The sequence below is a fragment of the Hoplias malabaricus genome, chromosome 14 (genome assembly GCF_029633855.1).
Source record: "Hoplias malabaricus isolate fHopMal1 chromosome 14, fHopMal1.hap1, whole genome shotgun sequence".
NCBI lineage: Eukaryota > Metazoa > Chordata > Actinopteri > Characiformes > Erythrinidae > Hoplias > Hoplias malabaricus.
In genome coordinates this window covers 30914897-30941566 of record NC_089813.1, presented here as the reverse complement: position 1 = coordinate 30941566, position 26670 = coordinate 30914897, and the positions used below count along the sequence as shown (strand labels likewise).

General features: G+C 40.0%; 1 protein-coding gene across 5 annotated transcripts in view; it reads right to left on the bottom strand.

Moving 5' to 3' along the window:
* Nucleotides 1–26670, bottom strand: part of bcar3 (BCAR3 adaptor protein, NSP family member) — a 103189-nt gene that overhangs the window by 1035 nt on the left and 75484 nt on the right. For 4 of the 5 annotated variants that reach the window (XM_066643408.1, XM_066643407.1, XM_066643409.1 and 1 more), the window contains 8 exons: nucleotides 11402–11530; nucleotides 6449–6888; nucleotides 5093–5193; nucleotides 3669–4414; nucleotides 1576–1691; nucleotides 1164–1335; nucleotides 911–1022; nucleotides 544–750 (listed from right to left, as the gene is read on the bottom strand). In XM_066643408.1, coding sequence (XP_066499505.1) covers nucleotides 544–750; nucleotides 911–1022; nucleotides 1164–1335; nucleotides 1576–1691; nucleotides 3669–4414; nucleotides 5093–5193; nucleotides 6449–6888; nucleotides 11402–11530 — 2023 coding nt within the window. Of the gene's footprint in view, nucleotides 1–543; nucleotides 751–910; nucleotides 1023–1163; nucleotides 1336–1575; nucleotides 1692–3668; nucleotides 4415–5092; nucleotides 5194–6448; nucleotides 6889–11401; nucleotides 11531–24377; nucleotides 24561–26670 lie in introns of those variants that run through there. The other variant, XM_066643410.1, reaches the window with a different exon arrangement.

Below are 26670 nucleotides of genomic sequence, written 5' to 3'. Positions count from 1 at the left end.
TAAATTGCAATGACAGATATCAGTATTGATGGGATAATATCAGCAGAAGACACAAGATCAGGTATTAGAGAGACTACTGGACTTCAAGCTATAGTAGTTTATTGACGTGTACCTGATTGGTATATATGCGAAGGAAACAGTGGTATCACTGACCGCAAAGTAAAAGCTTTACAAGTCCATCAACCATTTAATTTAGTTTATTAGTACTTTCTTAGTAAAAGAAAGTCAATGTTGCCAGTAGATTTACTGCAGCCACCTTGGTAACTCTCAGTGCAAAAGGAAATAAAAGACAAAGTTCCTGTTGGAGTCAAGGCTGGGTCAGTTTGTCATTTGCCAATATTGAGGAAACATGACGTTCGTAAAATAAATCAAATGGAAATATTGTCTCATAACCTAAATATTTTTCCACTTTTGGAAATCATTAAAATCATTAACCAATCATTCTTAAGGAGCTTTGTTTCTAAAATTATTAGTGGATATAATTCTCCACTGCTATAATCTAGAGAGAGGACAACTTGGTGGCAGGTAAAACATTTGTCTCACCTTTGAGTACGCGTTGAGTATTGTAGGTGTAGGTATCTGCATTACGTGCCACAGCCCGTGCCTCCTCTAGATGGCGCAGCATGATCTCACAACCCTGGTCACTACTCTCCCACAGCTCAATTCCCTCAAAAGCCACTGCTGGTCTTTCCATCAAAGTCAGGAGAGGCATCAGCAGCGGAACTGTGGCACTGCTCAGAGGAACCTCCGCTAAAAAGAGCAGAAAAAAATCACTTACCCACACCAACAGTTAACATATCCTTCCATAACTAAAAACAGTAGTTTCTAAAATAGTCATTCACTTTATTGTTAATCTAAAATAATATGGTGGGATTGAAGTGTTAATTTTATCAGCAGTGTCTAAACTTACCGTTCCCTTCGTACAGGCCTTTGTAGAATGGTTTGAGAGATTTCTCGTACATGATGGCAGTCTGCGTGAATTTCCTGCGTAACATTGTCCATGTGTGATCCAGTCTCGTGATCTGTGAACAGACGGAAGATCACAAAGACTTAAGCTTCCTACAGTCTTATCGCAAACCAGGCATCTGCTTCTGTCTTTTCATTTTTGTCTCCAATTAAGCTGGGCTTGTCTGGTGTGAAGGGGATTGAGGAGTGTGTGTTACCTGAGGCATGTCCAGTGCTTTCATTATGGAGGAGAAGGCATAAAGGTCTCCCATGGAGTCTTTCAACTCCAGGGCTACCAGTATGATCCGGTTTAGTGTGGCCGCTCTCTCGTCCAGGCTTCCTGTACACCCCAGGATATCCACTGCGACACCAATTGCCATGGTGGTATGCCTGCGTTAAAATAAAGCATTTATTGGTTGTTAAGAAGTTTAGCCTTATTTACTGATGATTCCCTGGATTAATGGTGTAAATCCAGCAGTATTGTGTCTTTTGTACAGTTAGGGTTTAGGATGCTTGCTATCCAAGCATTGAGAAAATAATGCGTAGGTGACCAGGTGCATGGGATGTACACCTGCATTTACACTGAGAGTGCATATCTGCTGTGAGAGACACTGACAGGGTGCTGCTTACCTTTCCATGAGATCCTGACGGAGTTGTCTTCCATGTGGAAGGGTCACCAGCTCCAGTCCCGACGTCAATCCCATCTGATTTTTCATCTCTTCAGAAACGTTCAGTATTCTGGCAACCTGGAAAACGCAAACACAGCAGTTAACACCAGATCTTTATTTCTGAATCCTATTTCTGGAATGTTATAGGAAAGACTTCTCCTTGTTGTTAGTCTAGAGGCTTATATAAATAACTAGTTTGTGATCGTTTACAATTACTTCTAAAAACTCACTTAAAGGGAACATCTACAATTGTGAGGAACTGCAGTTCTCTATGGTTTGTTTATGTCCAGAAGCTTCACGTCTTTTGAAATGGATCAGTAAGTTGTTTGTCCGTGGCTGAAATCTAACTTGTCTGTTCGTTTTTATTCACTGTTTGAATTACCACAGAAACTCATTTGTATTACTTTTGCTGTTATATTTGTTTATTTTCATGCAGTTAGTGTTCTCCTGAATTTAGAGTTCCTACATAAATAGTCTGACGCAACATAAATACATCAATATTACCCACCTATGGAGCAGGAATAAAGCAATATCCTCATCTTTTAATGATTTTCAATGTTTGGAGGTCTCATTGCCATTTCGGTGCCACAGGGCTTCGTAAACACATTAGACTGGTTTCCAGTGTGCAAACAGACACTGTTTTTTGATCACAGTCTTAAACGTTCCTTTTAAATGGGTCCAACATTTTGTTATCTGAAATCTAGCTGCTGGTTTTCCAGCTTTGTTTGGTATTCTGTTTATAATGCTAAAGTAACTGTGCTCACATTTAGCTGATATTGTCTGACACAGCTAAAGCACCTGGACTCTGCCACCTCTCTGGACTTCACCAGGCACACAGAAAGAACCAACATCTTCTGTCTCAACAAGCCAGAATCACAAGAAATGCTAATTATGGACCTGTCACTACTGATTGTAGGCAACCTGTGGGTGTGTTTGGGTGGTTTATCCCTTGCCATTTCATTAGAAATTGTAGGGAAAAGCATGGTTTGTGTGGTGCTAGTTTTCACTATAAACATAGTGTTTACTCAGTGGCACTACCCCCAACAGATTCCAAACACTGCACTAAAAACTCACACTTTCATTGCTTTGAATTCTGCTTTCATTAAGCACTCAACAAAAATGTGATGATTTGCCAAATACCTCACTGCTGAAGTTTTTTACGCTTTGTAGCTTTAGTGTAGCTTTGATAAATGCTAATGTTAATTACACTGTGAAACTTTACGACACTGTATTTTGTTAATCAGCCAAAACAGTAATTGCAGTCTTCTTGAAGCCTGAATTTTGCCTGTAATGTTTAGACTGCTACCTTGTCTACAAGGGGGTGCTATTCAGTGCTTCACGTTAATGACATTAATCCCACTTTTCCACCAATTGTGTGCAGTGAATGTTTCCAGTAAACTAGCTGAACTTTTAAGAATGGCCTCATGTCTCTGCTGCTTTGAAGGCCCAGTGAGCATTTCCTAATCAGATCCAGACAGTGGAAGATATTTTATAAAACATATTTCTCATGAGGACACTATCACAAGTAATGCATTTGTTTCTTCTGTCGACCATTGGTGATGCATTGCTGCTGTTTTTGCTGTGGTTCTCATGCTTTCAGCTGCAAGTGGCAGAAAAGCACAGCCTTTTATGTGGTGATCCTAAGGCCCTGCCTTTCAATTGCTTGCACCGCAAGGTTTGTTGTTTCCAGACCAGGAAGACTGCGAGAACTGAACAGTACCAATTTTGCCCGTCCAAGAAATATATTTTGCACTGGAAAAGGGTTTCAGACTTTGGTACCAACACCATGCTTTACCAGGTTTACTTGTTAAAGTTTGAAAGAAACATACATAAACATGTAAGTCAGTTATTTTAAGGGGATGTCTTTGATTGTGGAGAAATATTGTCCTTTCATTTGTTTACGTTCAGAAGCTCAGCTTTTTTAAACGTGGAATGGTATGTTTGAGGCAGAAAAAATGACTGTTCAAAGTCAGTTCATGCTTTTCAAAGTTTGGAGTCTCTTAATTGTCTAAAATCCTCCAAAATGCCACTTTTCTGTCGGTATTGTAAGCATACCTCACTGTCTGCTTGCAGGATGTGCTTGGCGATGGTCTTGGGATCCTGACTGACCAGCAGTTCTTTGGCCTTCTTGAGCACAGCCATCTCCAGGGGCTTATTCTCTGGCGGAAGAAGTCTGAAGTTGGCGTCCCCTGGTCTAAAAGCAGAAACTGTCTCAAACACAGGTCTCCGGAAAGCTTTAACCTTGTCTTTTTCTACTGCCTCTTGTTCTGCATCCAACTCCCCATCTTCCTCCTCACTGTCATTCTCAAGGGCCTCAATGGCATGATGGTAGGAGCTTCGATCCAGCTTTGTGCTCGCACCATTTCTACTTTGCTCATCTGTCTTCAGTCGTTCTACATAGCCATTAGCGTTGGCCTGTATGCTGCTGAACGTCTCCCATTCTCTGTGGCTGCGCGGGCTCAGTTTGCAGTAGTTCATCTCTGGACTGGTCAGAGTGATCGATGGCTGCTGTAGTTGAGAAGGTCGCTGTTTCTGGGGCTTCACTGGAGGAACAGGAGGGGCTAGGGGCTGCAGGCATGGAGAGAGGGGTATCCTGGTGTTGGGTACTTTGCTGGGTTTAGGGGGTGGCTTGGGGCAGAGCTGGCTGTCAGAGCCCCGGATGGCTTCACCCAGCTGAGCCTCGAAAGCCATCCTGCGAGGAACTGTGGGACTAAGGGCAGGCTCGCTGCCAGTTCTGAACACAGGAGACTTGGGGCATGACTGGGTCTCCATATGGTGGGCCTGGGCTTGGGGCCTGGAGCCTGGATGGCAAAGAACGTACATGAGTTATTCATGACTATGGTTATTTACAGTCGAATGTAAAATGCCTGCCCTGATAAAAACATGAACTTAAGCTAATTTGTTAGTTGTCTGCGAAAAAAACAGAAAATATGCCTTAAATATAGCAGAAAAATGAATGGAAAAAAGAAATATTTTACTTAAATAAATCAAAACGAGAGGTGTCCAAATATTCAACTGTAAATATTCATCACTGACAGCTTTTGTAGACACTATGAGGGGAGTATTCAAGCCGACATGCTGAGAACAGCTTGAAATTACAGCTCCAAGATTTGACACATAACTGCAAGCTACAAGTAGCTTCCCACACTCCAGTCCTGTCAGTTGGAATGACGTGGACATGAAATATTCCTCCAGCTTTTCCCATTAGAATCCCATTGTCATTCATCTCGCATAAGCTTCCTCCTCCAAACAATTACTTCATATTCAAATTCTACATCTCGCTTCACACATCAGATTCTAGACAAGCCAGTGTGAACTTCAAAGCAAGGATGCCAGCGTTGACTTTGAGAAAAAGAATTTTGCTACAGAGTGGAGCATGCAAGAAGGAAAATAGCAGGGTTTCAAGGCTGTCAGAGAGAGAGAGAGAGAGAGCGTGACAGTGCATCAGTGAGGATGAAAGTGGACGTTAGCATGCTCACCCAGCGGAAGGAAGCTTTCCGACTGATGGGTCTTCAGCGGTCCTCTGCGGTCCTGAACGTGGTTCAGCGATGCTGGCTGGCTCCCGCACTTGTCTTTGGTGCTGTCAAGGACAGATGTGCTACAGTTAGTCTCAGGAAAGTCTCTGAAGAACCTGAATTTCAACAAGGCTCATCGGAACAGCTCTGGAGAAAGGACTGCGTGACATAGTAGTAATTTTATACGCCGCGTATGTGTGCTTCTACTGTTGAATAGAAACTTGTAATTTTGTTGGGGTATTTTTTTCCCAGGGTTTGTTTTGGCATTTTCTCTCTCTTCACTTTTACTCACTGACTCATATACATCCATGGGTTATCCCCTCCTTAGCCACAGGAAGGGCTTTTTCTTCTAGACATGTACTTATCTCTGCTGACTTAACATAAAATCAGTGCATTTTGAGATCACATATGCTTTCATTAAAGAGAGAAACAGATTTGGAAATGCTTTGCATTCACCTTTAGAAATCCTTACTCTAGTTTTGTATTTTATAGGGCCTAGATCCTACATTCTGTAGTGTGGTTTTGTGTGGTTACATATATATACATATATATGTGTGTATTGAGTTGTTTTGAAGTTATTGCTCAGCTAATCAGATTCTGGAACTTGAACAATTCACTTGAACAATCCATTATAAAACTGATTTTAGAGGCCAAGCACAATTTATTAGTGCACTTTATTCACTCTGTAAATCAATTCCAATACATGTAATACTGATGGTGCCCTGCATACCAAATGCAATCTCCCAGAGAGGGAAACTGCAGCATTAGCTGTGTTCTAAAGTCTAGGCTGCAGCCTCATAAGGATAGTCCTCCCAAGACTCTTCAATAGGAGCCAACCGGTCTGAACTGCAGCAGACTAACGAGGCTGGTGATGTCACCAGAAAGGTTCAGATGTATTTTTTCACTGCACAAGCAAAAGATGCATCAGGACCATCCTCCAAATCTCTCCAAAGAAGGCTGCATTTAACTCATGAACTCCTAATTTTCAAAATAGAAGTTTAACCAGTGTTACAGTTTCTCTGGTTTTCTGAGGAGATTTTGGTGGAAATATTTCCCCCAAACATTACATCCTCTCCTGGAGAGCTGATTCAGGAAAGACATTCTGCATCCAAATATTTTAGAATAAGTTTTGTTTATTTGTGTTGCACCAGCTTTAACACTCCCACATTTATTCCTTTAAATTGGCGCCTTCAAATTTCATGCATCACGATGCACGACAACAACACCACTAACCATCATAAAGCATGGAATCACTGTCACACCTCTAAGAACTGGCAAAACCATGACCAAGGAAGCACTTTTTTGGAACTTGTTCCTCACCTGAGGAGGTTCCCACGGGTGAGGGTGTGGTCAGGGACATGTCCGTTCATGATGTTCAAACTCAGTCTCTTGGAGCTCTGGTTCTTTCTCTCTCTGTGGCCAGTCTCCATACGTTGAGATCCCACTCCATACTTCTCCTCCAGGCACCTGAGGGGCAGGGTTCTGTTGATGGGCTGGAAGATGATGGCTCCCACCACCTCAGAGACGGGCTGACGATTCCCGACATAGTATCTGACTAGAGCGGGAACGCTGTCAAATCCCTCCTTCTCAAACAGATACTGCACCCGAGAGTAGGCCTCGTTCATGGCCACCACCTGCTTGTTGATTTTAAAGTGCTGAGGGTTGTTCTTCCACTGGCAGGTCAGGACATAGTTCCCTGGGCTGGATAGAGAGTCCCGGATCAGGAAGTCTCCATCTCTCTGAACCAAGTTCTCAGCCACCTGAGGAACAAAAGGGCCGCTTATTCACTTGTTTTTCAGTCAGAATGGTTATTACATACAAGATTGTATTACTTTATGTATTTAAAAAAAACTGCACTGATATTTTCACACAGTTACAAAGTTCCTAGAGGTTGGTTTCATTTTCTGCTTCTTACAAGCCAAGGAATATAAAACATTCAATGACATTGAGGTCACTGCTCAGATGCGGTTACACCATTGTAATGAGATTATAAGCAGCTTTTCTAATTTGAAAATGTTCGTCTTTCTTCTCTATTTCCTTTTTACTACATATCTACTACATGTCAGCTACATCTCTCTCTCTCTCTCTCTTTCAAATAAAAAGAATATATATATATATATATATATATATATAAATAAGATGTAGTAATGTAGAGATTTTATTCCAAGTCATGTTTTACAATTTGAACTGCTGTATCTATTCACAAAATGTTCTCCCATTATTATAAGCAGCTGATGTGCATTTTTCAATGGGCGCAGAACCTGTGGAACTGCAGAGCCATTAAACAAATATTTAATGCAGCTGGATTTAATTGCTTTTCAACAAAGGAGGTGATTGTGTTGTTACTAATACTCAACCTTTGAACTTTCGCATGAGTTAGAGACAATCAAGTCCTAGTTTTATCTGCTTCTAATATTTCTTTTATTTACATGTACTCTTGTATTATGTAAAGAATCAGTTCTTAGTCAGCATTCATTTTGACACATTTTGAAGGGTTTTCAAGAAATCAAGGCCTTTGTGCCATCTTAACTGCACTGGGCATCAGTTTTGTGGAAATAACTGAAATCATTTACTAAAAGAGACCAGTAAAGAGTGATATATGATGCATGAGTGTGGATGTGTCATATATAAACCTAAAGTGTTTTATTTATTGATGTTGAGTGATAAAAGTTATAGTAAAATGCACTGAATGATACTCCAGCACTCCAGAGAATGCAGATAACTGCTACACAGCCTCTCATTGGTCATGGTGACCTGTGCAAGTCTGTGTGCCTGTAACCACAGTTGGTGCACATAATAATCTTTTTTAAACCGCATTTTAATACAACAAAGCATTACTCAGATGTGATCTATATAATGTAGTGTTAGATTTATGTCTATGGTCAGTATGATTGAGGCTTTGTCAGGATCTAGCAATGTACTGTAAATAATATAGTGATGGGATATAAGAAGGAAGAACCCTGATATACCTTGCACTGATTAACCTGCTATACACTGTTTTGAAAGTTTAGTTTTGGCAAAGAAATGTAACGCAAGTAGCTGCATGCCCAGCGTCAAGTTGCGTATATGTTTTGCAGGAAATTACTTGACAGTCGTGGCACAGCATTCCCGGGAAGTTCCAGAGTATGCTTTTAAAATCAATAACATATCTTTATCCCTGCCATTTATGGAAAGGGCAACAGAATCAGTGAACGGCTGATTGCCTTCCTCCTGTTGTTTATTGTGTGTTTGATCAATGGAGTAGGACTGACTTGTTCCTGCTGAAGGTAGCTTGATGTTGTGGCTAAATATGACCTTCGATGTGGCAAACGTCTTACACACACATGGTCACGTGATGTGTTTTACACAGAGGAGTTCACCTTACACATGACTGATGGACAGAGAGCTCAGAGAAGCACCACATAGTATTTGCTCAAAATTCAGAGAAGTTTAATCCTCTAATTCTGAGGAACATTATTATTATTATTATTATTATTATTATTATTATTATTATCTAATAATTACTTTATACTAAATTTGAAGGAATAAAATGGATGTTTAAAACAATCATGTCATGATGGTCTGTGGTACCCAAAAACTTCCTCTGTGACTACAAGATACTATGGAAGCATGTAGGACCCAAAACATTTTCAGGGGATAAAGACATATATTAAACTCTTAATTCAAATGGAAAAAAGCTATCTTCGAACCCAAAACATGTCTCAGCCTACTGACTGTGTGTAGAGTGAGAGGACATTGGTGTTATATTTCTGCGAGCCATTCCATGGTCATACTAACTCTTTATAACTTGCATGTTTATGGTGTAAGCATTAGACATGTGGGCTCCGAAAGTTACTAGTTATGTCTGTCATGTGATAAATGATAATGTTACAACAAAACTATATGCCAGGGCATCTGACGACAGTATTCTCAGCACTGACCAATGAGAGCTGGCTATAATGAGCATGCTGAATGATTGATCACAGTGTTCATGGCACACAGTCAAGTCCTGGAATCGTGGGAAAGAGAGTGGGCAAAGCACTCCCACCTGTTTTTTTTTTTTTTGGGTGCTGGGGGTTGGGGGAGGTTTTTTTTTTTGTTTTTCACCCCAAATGAGGTTTGGAGACGCATTGTAACCTACCTTATATCTGGCACTTTCACAGTTGTGATTTGTTAAGCAAGACTTTATTTACTCAATATCTGGAATAGAGCCAAAGGTTTTAAGAATGACTTAAGATTCATTTATTTTTTAGACGTTACAAACCCCAGTATACATCACATGACTGAAGTCTTATCCATATCACATTATAATTACACTGCGTAAAAAATATATATATAATATGTGGGTTTTTTTCACAACTGAACTAATATATCATTTTTGGTAGTGCAACTTTGAAATGAAAAGTTTAATTAATTCAGCTTTAGCTTTGAATTTCATCATTGTCCAAAGAAAAACATGTATCTCCAAAACAGTAACTTTCAGTGGGCGACCACATGAAATTATTTAACTCCAAGTAATTTTGGATCCTTTCTATTGGTCAATTAATGATGTAATTTTCACACAACGTGAAGGAATAGCTGCTGTGTTCATATAATGTAGTAAACTAAGCATAGACAAAAATAAAATAAAATTTTATTAAAAAAGATAAATAATTTAATTTTGGACAGTGAAGATCTCACAAAAAATGTAATGTCCATAAGTAAAACAATATTTTTAAAAGCGCAATACTGCTGATGTTTCTCACTTTTTCATTAAATGTATCTGAGAAAGTGTAAAAGACTTAACAAGCTCCTCAAAAACACAAAGACAATGACTGAAGCTCCTTTTGTGTGCTTTCATTTTTAAATGTGGCTCTACCAGTTCTAAGCAGGTTTTTCTCTTGTGGACTGACTAATGCTCAGATACTACTAAACAGAGCACAGTTTAATGCCATTAAAGATGAGCACGTAATGTGGCAGTTGCTGTTGACAGGAAGTAGACCCAGGTCTTCCAGCTTAACAGGTAACAGCAGAAGTTTTGTGTTTGGTCTCTTTAACTCTCTTTAAATGTGGTGGCAAAAAATTAATTAAAGTCAGAGGTTTTTAATCACTGAAGTCTACCCTAGAAGAGCAGGGACGTGGTGCTCTGAAACTGTGTCAAAGATTGGACTGCAGCAAACACAGCCACATGTCCTTATTTCATTATCATTTTCACAAAGAGATTGAATGTTCCTCTGCCAGAGTGAAGGCATGACTCCAGAGCAGTGCAGTAACTCTCCACACAGAGAAGCAGAAAACTTAGCACTGAAAGTTAACACTTGCTTACAGAAACAACACATCAGCTTCAGTTTAGAGACACTATATCAGCGTTTTTCCAAATTTTACATATCCACTTCAAATAAGGTTTGGCTTGTTGAACTTCCTTAACCCTATAGGCATATTATTCAGTCACTAATATTGAAACGTATTATTCACCATTTACCACAAGTAGTGGTACAATGACAAAGTCAAAACAATGAAATCTTGCCCTAAGAAGTTTAGCACTTCCGGTGGCCTAATTGTTAGCAATGCAGGCATAGTACTGAAGATCCCCACAACTGAGAGGAAAATTGGGGGTGAGGGGGAGTGAAGGAACAGCACTTTCACCTCTCTCAGCATCCATGGCTGAAGTGCCCTTGAGCAAGACATCTAACCCCCACCTACTCCCCATACACTACAATGGCTAGTGTTGTTCAACACACAGATGGTGCCACAGATGCATTAAATACAGAAGGCACATTGCATTGTAAGTTGTACAATGACCAATAAACACATTTTAAATATTAACCATAAAATGGAATACACACAGATCAAGCCATGTTTTTCAATGTCTCTAAATGGTTAAATGGTCTAATGGTTTTTACATGATTTTCCCCATACGGCACTCTATGAAGTCCAAGTAAACTATATACAATACAGCTATAATAATTAATTATGCATTATATGATGAAATTTAAAAATTTTTTTTACAATAATGATACATTTGGCCGTATAACTCATCCTTGCTTTGGTGTTTCTGTAAACCTCATAAAGGCTCTTCAGGTACGAAGCTTTCTGAGAGGCAAACTTACAAAACTTTGGAAGTAAATAATAATAAAACATTTTTGTTGGAGATCAAATGTTCTTATGTTGTACTGCTTCCAAAAACGCCTCTTCCTTAAATTTGTAGAGTGTAGAGTTAAGAACCACAAAAAAAATCACTAGAGTGACTGCTCACAGAAAAAAAAGTTATCCACTGTTATCCACCTTTCACCTCTATGCCCAGTGTGAATGTACCTGTCTGGGAATGGCTCCGTGGTACCAGGCGTGGCTGCGTGGCTCTTCACTGCTCTGTTTCAGTTCCTCCTCTAACTCCCGCCGCAGTTTCTCAGGAGCTCCATCCATGATGTACTTGTCCCGGGAGAACTGCACATAAACGGAAACAAGAGAGTCTTTCAGAGCCCTTGTAGCCATGCTCCCAATGGACAAGCTGCATGCCATGTTTCAGCCAGACAACATCCTTCACGCTTCTCTCCTTTTCATTAACTGTCGCCCTCTCTCTCACACTTTTGTTTTATTTCCTTCCTCCTTAAACCCTTCCTCTATCTCTCCGTCACTTTCTTTCTGAATACACAATTGGCTGATGGATGTACCTGTTCATTTCCTTGAGTCAAAAAAATCCCTCCCTTTTTTACCACATAGGAAACTCTTAAAGCCTTGGAGCACGCCCTACCCTTACCTGCAGGCTCTGTCAGACACGCACACACACACACACACACAAATACAAACTCGCTCATTCCTGTTCTGCTCTCTGACTCACCCTCAATTTTTCATTTCAGGGGTAAAGAGAACTTGTGTCACAGGAGAGTTGCGTAATAATCCTGAACCCAACTGAAGGTTATATCATCAATACACTCTTTTACAGGAAATCGGTGTGTGGCCCAGAGCCAATCAAACTTCATTATCCAGGTCTCAATGAAACATGACCCTTTATTAGCAACAACTGGATTCACTGATATCAGCCGAATCTATCGATTGCACTGTTAATGTACCAGACTTCTGTATGTGTACTAATGTTTTGGAGATCAAAAACAAAATGCGTGACCTGTCAACTACTAGTTCCAGACAGACAAGACTGGCACTTATGAAAAGAGTCACACATGCGCCCACATATACCACAACAAACAAGCACTAACCTGCTACATTACAACAGCCCGTGCGGTTTTGATATTAAATATTTTTCAGGAAGGACTGATCTTGCCTAATAACAAGGTCCAAATATTCCAAACTGAGCATGGCCACAGCAGACACATCAGTTTACTGCCTGTTTTATTACGTATTTGTTTTCGGGAGAAAATTGGAAGATACAGGTTAGTTAACTGATAGAACAGAACATTTCCAATACAAAAAAAAAAAAAACAGTACTGCTGTTCTGAAAAGTTTATTAATACAGAGAAAATGGGACTCACAACACCTGGTGTAACACCTGAGAGAACTGATAAACAGTACAGCCCTCACCTTTCAAAGAGAAAATCAGGCTTAGCCTTGCTTCTGATCTGAAAAATCCATGGGTCTTTGTGTACATCCTTTCGCTATGAGAACACAACTCAACATTTTGGGTCCAAAAATGCAACTAACTTCTAAGACTGAATTTCCAAAAAACATGACTTTGAAAATAACTTTGAAAATACAAATCTGTATGTAAGTTGAAATACAGACAAGATGAGGAAATGTTTTACCACATGTAAATAAAATCTACGGATTCATTTGTTTTTAAATATATTTCTGCTGCAATCAGAAATACTCCGTTTTTAAGGGGACATTTAAAGAACATTCTCATGTCTTCATGTTTTTGGTTAAATGCTTGGAATGCTTGCTATGTGCGGTATCTTACCTCAGAGACCTAAAGTACCAACTCGATGTCTGGTTCTGTAGTTGTGTGCCCTGTCAATACCCCGTGTGGAACCACGATTTTAACCTCAGGCTAAATCCAGCTACTGAGAGAGGGCCTGTGCCTTCAGCTTTAAAAAAAAATGAGCCCTGTGTGTTATATAGCAAATAAAGCTGACATAGGACAGGAAATTGGGGGGAAAGAGTGTGCGTCTATGTGTGCGCTTGTTTGTGCAATGGAAACAAACTGATATGGCTTTGGCTGTTTGTTTCAGCAGACAAATAATGAAGCGAGCTGAACCTCCCTCGCGCACGCACATACACTCTCACATAGACACAGACATGACAACTCATATTCACACACATTTAGCAAGCAACTTTATCTCATTAATCGGTGACTTACTTAGCACAGTGTCCTTTTGGATTAAAATAGCTTTTATGGCTTGATTAACTACTGCTCTGGCCGCTCCAAGGCCTGGCACTCTGTGCTGATGATGTCATTGACTCTGTTCTGTGATGATGTCACTGACTCTTTGTCCTGAGGATCCATTGACTCTGTGCTTTGAGTTGATGTCAGTGATGCTGTCTTGCAATAACTGGATCTGTGTATTTTAATATTGTTACTGATGCTGTGCCCCCTGATGTCGTCACTGATGCTGTGTTTTGTCATATTACTGTCTGTCACATGTGATGGGGTGTTGTCATCAACTCTGTGTGTTTTGATGTCACTGGTGCTGTGTCTTATGATGTCAGCGCCTTAATGTCTTGTGATGATATCACTGATCCAGGACTCGCTCTGGTGATGAAGGATGATGTTCCAGCATAAAATGAAAGTGAAAACAAAGTGTACTGCTCATAAATCAGTACATCCACATATGTGCTGGTGTTAGAGCTAAAAACATGTTCCTGCAGACTACTAGAACTAACCGCTTTTCATATTAAAGATTAAAGTTTACACATATTGTGACTAAATAGGGGTAAGGGGCATGCTTAGGCATCACATCAAGAACAATGCAAGGAAGACAAAACATTTATGTAATTTGAATTAAAAGTCCTTAATACAGAAACCATCACATTATTGTGGTAATTGTGAACAGTTTGATCTGTAACCTCCTCATCCATGCGTCTGTACACATTGCACTTGTGGACTACTATATATTCTCTGTTTATAGTTTATATTACAGCCTTTATACTCTATGATGTGTACTCTATTTTACATTTAATTCTATTTGTATTTAACTATTTTTTGACCATTTTGCTCATATATTTGTACTTGTTTATCTTTATGTAAGCTGCTGTAACACACTAAATTCACGGCAGGGACATTTTTTGTTAAGTCTTTACAGTAGTGCCACACAACAACAATAATGTTCAGCCAATTTTTTTAGGGGCATGATGAGATACATAATGCTTGTCACTTAATTCACATAATTCAACAGTTAAGTTTAAATAGTCTCTTTATTTTGTTTGTTCATTCACTCAAACATTACAGTTTTGTGTGTGTGTGTCTGTGTATGAGGCTCAAAAATATTCTTATCTAAAAAAAGATTGAGAACCACTGTTCTGTATTATATCCATTCCCTGTAGATGATGTGTCCATTCATTTCTATATTGAAAATGATCAAGATGACATATGTCCATAACAATGTGCAATATATAAATAACAGGTTGAAGTATTCCATTAATGACAGTGGCGATGCACAGTTTCTTATGCCAAAGGCCTAAATTATGCATATCACTATACTGTTTATGTTATCTATGTAGATAAAAGAGAAAGTGACATGACAAAATTACATAAATGAACAATTCTACTTTGAGAAAATGATCACCCCTGAACATGCTGGTGTTCCTTGAAACAAAAAAAGTGTCTGAAGAGAGTCCTCGCTTACTCTGTATGCTGTCATGGGCCTAAAGTAATAGCTCAGTTGCCTAAAAACGTGCAGAGATTGTAATGGAAGCTGACAGAGGAGAGGAGAAGAAGTAGGGGGCACTGTCAGGGCTGCAGCAGATCATAAGGGAGAGGTGCAGGGAAGCTGTCAGATCCCCCTCCCCCTCCCATCCCCCCTGGACTCCCATCCCAGGAACGGATGCTGTCAAGCATGTTAGCAATGTATGAAGATACAGCAATGAGAATAGCAAGCGGTCTGTGCCAACACAACCCTCTGCTCCCAGCCAGAGACTGGGGAAAGGTAATCCAAAGGGACAAGAGATGCCTATAAACTGGGCTGAAATAAGCACACGTAAGAATTATGGCTTAAAATAATAAGAAAGAGGAATTATTTTCACATGCTAAGCCATGTCCTTGATGCAGAGTCATATGTGATCTGTTTCATAAATCATACTAATATTGGTTATCTGAGTAGCAAGAAGATTAGATCACCCGAGAACCGACAGTGCCGTGCTTCAGCTACAGCAGAGTTTCATCTTGTTTCTAATGCATTACCACAATATAATTTTAAATGGGGCATCAAAGCCCAGTATCTTGTGTGTGACTGATGGTGTTATCCACTACTGTCCAATTTCTCCTACCAATATCATTCATAAATTCTTTGCTGAACTAAAAATAAATAAATAAATGAATAAAATTGTTTTTTAAATTGCATTAGCATTTTCATTGAACGGTTGGATTCTGTATTATTACTGTTACAGCACTCATTCCTCTGTTGTTGTATTCCTCATGTTTTTATATATCAGTCATCCAAAACATTAAAAATACTTCCTTGATTTTACACTCATTGTCCACTTTATCAGCTCCACTGACCATACAGGTGAGGTTTGTAGTTTTACAATAACAGACTGCAGTTCATCTGTTGCTCTCTATACTTTGCTAGCTCCTTTTTACCATTCTTCAAGGGTCAGAGGCTCCACAGGACCATCACAGAGCAGGTATGATTTAGGTGGTGGATCATGTTCAGTGCAGCAGTGACACTGACGTGGTGGTGGTGTAGTAATGTGTGCTCTGCTGGTATGAGTGGATCAGACACAGCAGTGCTATTGGAGTTTTTTTCCCCACCGGTGTCACTGTGGGACTGAGAATAGTCCAACAATCTCCAAAGATGTTACCAAAGATGTAGGACTAGGGAATGACTAACCAGTGGAACAACAATGTAGGTGTGTCTTTTTAAAACTTCAGCAGCACTGCTGTGTCTGATTCACTTGGACCAGTGCAATACACAATAACAAACCACAACCACAACCACTGCAGCACTGACAATGAACCAACACCCCAAAATGGACAATGAGTGTAGGCACAAGGAGGCAGCTTAATATTGAATGGGTTTTTAGAAAAATGCTAGGAGCAAAATCACATTTATTTATGTTTTTGTTCCACGTTCATGTTTTTGAGCCTTAAAGTGAACTTCTGAAGAAAATTGTCATCACACAAACACACCGATCACTTGATTGTTTGTTGAAAGCCACTGTAGCTTAATAATTCATTCTCATCCATCACTCTGCTGTTGATTACTGATTAGCGTCAGCATTTAATCAATAATACTACGCCCTCCAGGGTGGTCTACTGTAGCAGCCCCCTCTGTTTTAATTACCCTGGACAGCAGAAGAGGGCACGTAGGTCAGCAGCGAAGCCCTGGGGTTTATGTTCTGTTTCTCTGCACTCGTGGGTGATTGAACATGTGTCACACCTCTGGACACTCAGTCCTGCTGTTCCCACGGTTACCAGAAACCAAAAAGCGGGTTATGCCCTAGTGAAGGCAGAACTGGGCAGTACTTACACTGAACTGGTTTAGAGTCAGACAGAAAGCAGGAGAGGTCATGTTTTAGTTAGATGAAAGCATACCACAGACCGCTGTGTATAAACACAAGGGTGGGATATTTTAGATGGTCGGGCATTGTGAATTTTTTAAGTGGCCAAGCAGCAACTTAAAACTGCATAGGCAGAACTACAGAACCAACTTCAAACTTCTTTCAAACATCAAGTAAACAACTTTGTTCTGTGCCTCCAGGTTGTAATAAATAAGGGGTTAATGATTTCAATTTTGTATCAACACTAAACTAACGTCACCTCATACAAAGCCAAGTGTCAGTTAGAGGGGTGTAAAGCCCCAGGCATTGTATTTTGAATACGTTGGAGTGGCTTTTATAATCCAGAACTAATCACCAATGACTATCATCAGTGTTCCAACCTCCAGACTAAAGCCCTTTTAAAGGATTAGAGGCTGGACAACATTTTATGTGCATATATATTCATTTAGTGTTGAGAACAGCTCAACAAAACAAGGCTCTGACAGGACAGTGACAATATATAGACATTGACAAGCCCAGTGTACAATACTGACTGAAATAAACACTGATGCCACTGGTGGCTATTGTAGTGAGAGACGGGTGGTGCTCTCTGACGACTCAGTCAACAGCGGTCAGGCCAACACCCCACAAGCCACAAATTACAGTGACCTGACCACGCATACTTTTACACTGGCTGAGAGAACCAGTTGTTTGTCCATAGTCTCCTTTTAATCAGCACAGCATTATACAACACTGAGAGCTGAAGTCTAAACATTATCAGCCTTAATTGAGAAAATTCAAAAGCATATTATTATTAAAAAATTAATTATAGGAGAAGGACAAACCCTTCCAATGTAATTAATTATCTCTCTGTCTGATTCTTTTACCCAGTGTTCTCCCCAACCTAGTCATTTCTTGTTCCACCCATTAGTTAGATCTGAGACATTTAAAGACAGCCACCACATCTTTTCCAACTTCTGCTGTCTTTGGACAGCTCAGCACTCTTGGAGGAGAACATTAGCTGCATTTTGTGATATGTAAGCCAACAGACACCTGTTTTCTAGCATCATGCTGGGTGATGCGGTACAGAAAAGACCATCTCACCCACCCAGAGAGAGCAAGGGTGAGATCTCCTTATTATAATATGTAATTTAATGTAACCATATTTATTTAAAGTAATTTAAGTTGTGAAACCTTAAGAATGTGTAAATATCAGATGATGTTTTCAAAGGATGTAGAAAAATGAAAGTAATAAAAAAACATGCAATGTTTTCTTTTGACTGTGAAAATACTAAGTGAATATAGAGTAGAATTCTCATAGCCCTGAGGCTCAGTTGGTGTATTACATTTTTACAACCGTTTGTGTGATTTCAGTGCCAGTGGAGGTAGGCTTTCCTGGCATCTCCTGCACATTCATTCAGCAGTACGCCATCTCGGCTTGGCCTGGAGCTGTGAGACTGAGCTCAGACCCATTTGGAGGTGTGCTGAGGCCATAAACATTTAAAAATAGCTAAAGCCCCATCACCGAGGCAGCTCCATATCATTGCCAGTGCTTTTAATCCGTCCATCAAGCAGAGACATCAGCAAAGCATTTACGCGACCAATCAATCACCTAAAAGCCTTAGACTTTCAGACGTTTAATAACACTTACATTTATATGGAGCTTGATTTCTACCTTGTGGGGTCTCTCTGAGTGAGGGGCTAAAGGGATTATTATTTTTTATTTTTTACAGATAGTGTCATCTTTGATTCTCAAATTCTGAGTCAAAAAGGGATTACTAGCTTTCTGAAGCGTGTGTGTGTGATGGTAGCTAAATCAGAAATTCATACATGAGCTCTCTTTTTATTTTTTTTAAATACAGATCCTTATGGTTATTAATTTATGAGGAAAATGGTAATGAGCCTAGGACATGATTTATGGATTATCTTGTTATATATGAGTGAGTCAGTCAGTCTAAGAGTCAGCCAGTGAGGCATTGTACAGCTGAAAAAAGAGAGAGAATTTGGTTTTCCATTATATGGCCCATTTAAGTAAATAACTATATGAATAAAGCCAACAAAAGTAATTATTCTCATCTATTAAAATGAAAGACCAATGTTTTAGCAGCAGTCATTTTACTGTACATATGGGTCTTAATGTCCATCCTTCCATTATACTAATTCCTTGAATGAAATGTTAAGGGACCTGAGGTGGGAATACAATCCTCAAATGTGCTTAAGATGAAACAACACACTGTTCTCACTTTAGCGAGGGGGCTCAGGGCTTCCTGTGAGACCTGAGGGATTTGATATTTGGATTCCCTAGAGGTTTGGTGGGCAATTAGTGATCTTTCATGGGCAGTTGTAGTGGTCTTTTGCATTTACTGGTGTTGGGTCTCACCCTTCCTGAGTTGAGGTAAACTGAGACCACCATATTAGTCATCTATGTGGGCTTTCATCCCTCCAAGGCTTGAAACTCACAGTTTTCGTCTATCCATATCACTATCCATATCATCTTAGTGTTCCCGGTCTTGTTCAGGGTCCCAGGGGTCAGCCCCATCTCCATGAGCCCCCAAGTATGTACCAAGGCAACATAATGCTCAGGGGAAGGCAAGGAATCAGAGAATGGACTGTGGTGAATGCTTATGGAAGATTTATGACCCTTTTACTGTGATTGCAAATACATGTTTTGTTTCTCTAGTTTCTCTATTTCCCTCTCTCTGGTACCATACAATGCCCCCAAGACGCCCAGCCGCTCATTCATATTCAGGCTTTAGTACAGTTCCAGGGTGTATTTGGCAGATTTGCGCATGTTGTTTGGCTGAAGTGTGACAACGCAGAGCTCCAAATCTACCTAAGATCCAACCCCCACCCTTATATTTAATTGCATTTTCTCACTTTCTCATATTTTTCCTCTCCTTCTTCGCAGATATTCTGCTTCCCCCGCACTCACTATTTATATTATATGTGTTATATTCCGGTGTTATTCGAGTTTGTTCTCTCATTTTCTACGCTAATTAAAGTGATGATTTAAATGTGTAAAAAAATTAATCAATTGCATAAAAACATTTATTACTGTTGTAACCAAGAGCTAAAATCTCTGATCTCTAAAATCTTAAATCTAACATTTCTATCGGCCTGTTCACTGTGCCATTTTAACACAATATAAAGATTATTCTGCTATTTGATACAACAGAAATGGAGAAACATAGTAAATTCTGTTCAAATCAATTGTTGGTAAAGCAAAATAATCTGTTTAATCTACAGTGTTTTTCATTCATCTGTCTATTTATCCCCATCAGATCCAACTCATATTCCCAGTTTAATTCTAATCATTTCTCCCCAGCTCTGGGCTGGTAAGGGGGGCATGAGGAGATGGGATTAGGGCCTGGGGCAGCTGGGTTGGATCACTTTGAACGGTGGCCTCTTTTTAGTATTTCCTCCAGCATGTTGCATTTGCCCCATAGAAAGAGGAGGAGGCAAAGACGGCTTAGCCCCAGGGCCCCGCATCTCCCAGAAAAAAGCCTGGAAAAAGCCTCAGAGTTAGAGTGAAGATAGATGTGACATGACAAAACAAGCTAATCTAATGAAGTGTGTATAAAGGAAAGTAAAGCAATGTTTTGATATAGAATTTAAATGGGAAGAGTACTGAGCAACATCACAGACCACCCTTCATTTGTTCAGTTTCCAGTTCAAATGTTTATTAAATACATGATATTAGATTTAATTTTTAAATTTAAAACTTTGAAATTGTGATATACAACTCAAATATAGAACAACAGATTCCTAACAACCCTGTAAGACCAAAACTGGCCCCATCAAATAGATGTATCTAAAGCTCTCATCTTTGACAGAGGAGCAGATCAAGCCCATTCTTGCTTCAGATAAGAGAAATCCGTCAGGTGGAAGGTCTGAAAGAATGTGTGGTTGTCTAGAATATGTTACTCAGAAAAGAAAAAAGAATTAACTGACAGACCTCAAACTCCAGAACACAGCAGCACTCAATATGTTGGGTTTTATGTGGATCATGAGAAAAAGAAAACTTCAGAGACTGAAATTTGGAGGTGTGGAAAAATATGATGAAATATAACAACATCTTGTATCTACACACTGTGTCTGGTCTTTCTACAAAGCTTTCCGATCTTACCTACATGTTGATATATGAAGACATTTTGAACCATTTGGTCCATCCGTCAGGACCTGTTGGTAAAGAGTTACTTCACTAAAGTAAATAAAAGCGTATGTTTAATTTTCGCAATGGTGTTAAAGAAGCCCTTCTGAGCTGCTAAGGCTCTCCAGGGCTTTCCCAGTGCACTTAAAAGCTTGTTTATGCGGCTGGTGGCTAAAGTGTCAGTGGAGTGTATGAGGCCGTAATGATGTAGTGCTATAAGTCAGAGTCCTGTGGAAGGTTGAGGTGATGTGTCCTGGGAAGAGCAGTTGCTCTGGTGATTGATGGGAGTCTGCTCGGCTGTGTCAGCAGCCCTGTGGCGGTCTGTCAGTCAGTGGGGCTTCCCACAGTCCCCTAGCTCTGCTGAGCTCACACTTCTCCCACAGTCACCAGCCTCATGCCATCTTACACTCTCTCAGTGTGTGAGAGGACAAATGTGTGTGTGTGTGTGTGTGTGTGTGTGTGTGTGTAAAAGAGAGAGAGAAAGAGCAAGAGATTACTGTGTGAGATCAAACTGTGAGACTGTCCTTGTTAATTTGACATGTGTATGTGTGTTTGTTTTTGTAAATACTTAGGACAGAAATGAAAAGCTAATATACAACAAACCAACTAAACCCAACTAACCCTACAAGTTTTATATTTAGGTTTAAATCTACAGTTAAGTACATTAATATGTGCTATTCATGAAACTATTCATCTTTTCTTGAATTAATATTTTTGAGGATATATTAAAAAAAAAAAACGACTGGCTCCAGTGCCCAGACCCCAGCATCAGCTCTTGATTATTTACAAACTGCGGCCAACTAGTAAGACTGAACTTTGGAGACGTTTAACAGTAAACAAATGATGAAAACAAGGACTACTGATAGAGTTTAGTGCATATTAATTTTCTCTAACTTCTTTGAAATGTTACTTAATTAACATTATTAACATAATGTTACATCATTAAAATATTTCCCTAAGCCTTACAAATAATGATTTTGACTAGAAAAAAGGTTTGCTTCTGACTGATATTGGCTTAGTAATACTGTAAGTTCTCTATGGTACTGAATCAATTTTTTAGATTGAACATTCCCAATTTTCACACCTTTTACACAAGAACAGGTCAAGGTTTTTATGTAAATTTGGCATTACCTTACACATGGGTGACACATTTGATCCCGCATTTCAAATAAAACTATGGAGGAGGGAAAGAAATCAAGGGGAACATATGTGTGTGTGTGTTTGTTTGTGGCTGAAATGGGTACTTCCATTAAGTGTGAATATAGTTCTTGGGTAAGCACATAAGCCTGTTTATTTAGGGCAGCAGTGCCAAGCTTTAACGTCAGGCTTGTGCAGGGCATGGTCACTTTCGCAGCTGTAACACACACGCCTCCTGTCCCTGGCAGCTGCACTCACACCCACCAAAATAAAACCCCATATTGCTTTTGCTTGGAGGAAATGAACTTTGTGATCAGCTCGCTATAGACCGGACCCTTCATGGCCAAAGTCCTCCCCCAACTGTGTGAAAGGTGACTGGGTCCAGTCTGAATAAAGAGCCCATGCAGCCGACTCAAACACTGTCCACTCTGTCTGTCTCACATCTACAGCCCCCACAAACCAGTCCAGCACCACCCCACACACCGGAAGTCTCCATGACAACCCTGCCCTATATTTAGCAACAATCTCCCCCGAAATAAATCAAGCAACTATGAGGAAATCTTCAAAACTTACTTGGGTCCCTGCCTAGACGCTAGCAATAATAAACACCCTGCTCTAGAAACTATGAATTCCAGGTGTGAATAGTGTTATGTTCCAATGTTTGACACTCATTATATTACTTACTTATATTAACTTACAGTACACTTATTGTGGACACTATCCCTAACCTGAGCTGAAGGTCATCACGTTCCGTGACAAGCAGCAAGACGGCCATTTTGAACCCATCTAGCTTTGTTTTCTTGATTGATGGTGTTCCATTCAGAACTTTGGGATGAGTTGGGGTGGCATTTGTGATCCTGAACTACATCTAACTCTGGTATCCGAGTACATTAATGTCCCTGTGATGGCTGATTGCTCTCCAATCCTCACAGACTCTAATGTAAACCCTTGCCAGTAGAGTAGATCTGTTACTGATACAAATACAAATGGTTTTAGTTATGTTCAGTATATTGTATCCATATGAAAGATCAAATGTTTATAACAGACTGGGCATCTTTTATGTTTAAGAGAATGTTAGCATGATCTTGTCTTTCAAGCTGCATATTTTAAGAAGCTACAATAGCTCTGAGGTTTATTGGCCTATTATTTTTAACAGGACACTCAACATTTTATAAAGTATGCAAAACATGTCTTCAAGAATTTCTCATTAGATTGAGTGGGCTTTTGCTAATATTTGGTACAGCTTGACCAACCTTGGAACAGTTGCTTTGAAAGAGCATTCAATGGGCAGTGCATTAGCCTGGGAATTTCAAAATCATCCTAGGAATTTTACATTACCAGTGTCATTCATTCTTCCAGATTTGTCAATTATTCCAGGAATCACTGGTATGATCTGTTACTTCTAAAGCTCTGAGCAAGTGCCAGATCAATAGTTTAAATGTGGAAAGATGCCAGGGGAAAGCACATATGAGGTGTAACCTTTTCTAGGAAAAATAAAAATAAGCCAATCAATACAATCACCAAACTTTTATTCCTGGAGGCAGCGTGATTCTTTAAATAGCTTTGAAAGAGAGCATTCCATCTGCATTTTCCTCTCTAGATTTAGCCTATTAATAATCCATTTATTTTGGATGGAGCATCTCTTGTTACCAGGCGAGCATCACACTTATAAAAATACATAAGGAGAATACATAGACCTGCATCTTACACACTTATCACTTTCGGACCAGAGTGTTTTCCCCCTCACATAGATCAAACAAGCCTTCAACACAACACGTGTTCACACTCAGGGTCAGTTTAAAGGCCATCATAAGACACTGTACTCGCCAGAAAGAAATGACATAGTTGAAATGTTTCTGAAATGATGCCGGAGAATGCACGCAACGCACACACACAATCCAGAGTATCTCACGGAGCTGTTTAGAGTAGATGGCTGATAGACACCTTCACTTACGTTAATGAAAGCAGCAATATATCTAGAGCAAAGACTGGCACAATAACCTGCTTTTATGGCACCCATTTATCCTCTCCAGCCATCTCTAATCTTCACGCTGCTCTGACAGCTACACAAAAAGGCTTTGTATTTTCCAGCTGAAGTCCACTTATTACATTTGTGTTGTTTTATATATCATCACTACCCACAAAAAAATCTGAAAACTATGCAAATGAGTATTTTCCTGATTGGCCACCCTGGATTGTGCATCATTTAAAAGAAGTCCATGGTTAAGCATTCATTAATGCTGTAGGTGGTTACATGTAAATATTCTTTTGTGATATCACACCATTTACTGTAAAGTTACCACTCTGGAGATACAAGGTTTTACTATGATAATCTACAGCATAGATGTCACTCACCTTGGCCCCAATGACTGAGCTCTTGTGGTAGAAACAGCACAAAGCTGCAGTGATGGTCCTCAGAAGACTGCATCTTTCAGACATGGCTCTTTAGTAATTCCTCACTTCTAAGTAGTGGTATTACTTTGGGGATGAATAACTAATTCACACTTACTGAGTTCACACTCAGACTCACTGCTTCCCTGCCCCTCTCATCTTTGTGAGCATGTTCACTGCTCTCAGCATGTGTCTGTGTGCCTGTGCCACTCACTCTGCTTTAGGGGTGTGTGTGTGTGTGTGTGTGTGAGAGAGAGAGAGAGAGAGAGAGAGAGAGATAGATAGAGAGAGAGAGAGAGAGAGAGAGCGAGCTGCTCCATGCTGTTGCTCTCAGCCCCTACTCCATGTATGGAGTTGTGCTTTTCCCATGTGACACTAAGAGCTAGCCAATCAAATCAGATTATCAGAAGTCACTATACCGCCTAACCACACCCTCCCTCAAACACATGCATGCACACACACACACACACTCAAGCAAGAGTGAGAATGAGAGAGTGTGAGACACACACACACACACAGAGAGAGAGAGAGAGAGAGAGAGAGAGAGAGAGAGAGAGAGAGAGAGAGAGAAGGTGGGGGCAGATGGGCTAGAGTTGAAACGTACAAGGAGAATTGGTAAGAGGGTGAGTTGGAATATTGTCACTGTGCTAAAAATGTATTTCCAAATACAAGAATATGTAAACAATTAAGGTAAGGTAAAAGTATTTAATTTCTAATAAGTTTTTACCAAATTAATTCACTGAGTCCCTTTAATGTAAAGCTCTCTGTAACCTTCTGCATCACTACCCTGATACTACCCACTACTCTGCTACATTGTCCAATAATTATTAGTAATTATTAGTTTTTTTATATTCATGTATAGGGTGGCGCAGCAGGTAGTGTCGCAGTCACACAGCTCCAGGGACCTGGAGGTTGTGGGTTTGATTCCTGCTCCGGGTGACTGTCTGTGAGGAGTTGGTGTGTTCTCCCCGTGTCCGCGTGGGTTTCCTCCGGGTGCTCCGGTTTTCTCCCACAGTCCAAAAACACACGTTGGTGGGTGGATTGGTGACTCAAAAGTGTCCGTAGGTGTGAGTGAATGTGTGTGTGTGTGTGTCTGTGTTGCCCTGTGAAGGACTGGTGCCCCCTCCAGGGTGTATTCCTGCCTTGCGCCTAATGATTCCAGGTAGGCTCTGGGCCCACCGTGACCCTGACTTGGATAAGCAGTTACAGATAATGAATGAATGAATGAATATTCATGTATTTATATATGTATTACTACATGAATTTGTACATACTTCCTATTTTTGTGTCTTCATGTTATATTGTTACCCAGCTGAAATACCTGTGCCTTACCACAAGTATTTCAATGTATAAATATCCTCACATCTTATGCAAATCACAAATTAACTTTAAACTTTATTATTTAAGTTATTTCCTCACAGCATTAAAACTGGTGACTGTCTATAATAAGTTTGGTGTGTTCTCCCTGTGTCCGCGTGGGTTTCCCCCTGGTGCTCCGGTTTCCTTCCACAGTCCAAAAACACACATGGTAGGTGGATTGACCACGAGTGAACATGTGAGTGTGTGGTGCCCTGTGATGGACTGGTAGCCCATCCAAGGTGTGTACCTGCTTTGCGCCCCGCGATGGCTTCGGACCCACCGTGAACCAGAACTGGATAAGCAGTTACAGACAATGAATACATGAGTGAATGAAAGAAAACAGGTGCTATGTTTAAATAATGTACAGTAAACGTAAAAACGCTGACAAGAATTTGTCACTGAGGTATTACCTGATGCTTACTTAATTATATCTGCAGTTCATAACATAGTAACCTGCCTGTGTAAAATGTATGTCCTATTTTAGATTTCACATCATTCATTCATTCATTCGTTCATTCATTCATTCATTCATTTTCTGTAACTGCTACATCCTGTTCAGGCTCACAGTGGGTCCAGATTCTGCCCGGAATCACTGGGAGCAAGGCAGGAACACACTCTGGACAGAGTGGAAACCTAGTAACGTTCAAGCTCTCCCATGGGCAATATTACACGGCCAATGCCCCACCAACATCGGTTTTAAAATGTGGGAGAAAACATCATCACTTGGAGAAAACCTACACAGACACAGGGAAAACACACCAAAATCCTCATAGTCAATGACCCAAAGCGAAGTGCAAACCATGGGCTACGAGACCCTGAAATCATGTGACTGCAATATTACAAGCAAGTATCATATTTAAGTTTGTTCCCTGTTTGACTTATTTTATGAAATTTATAC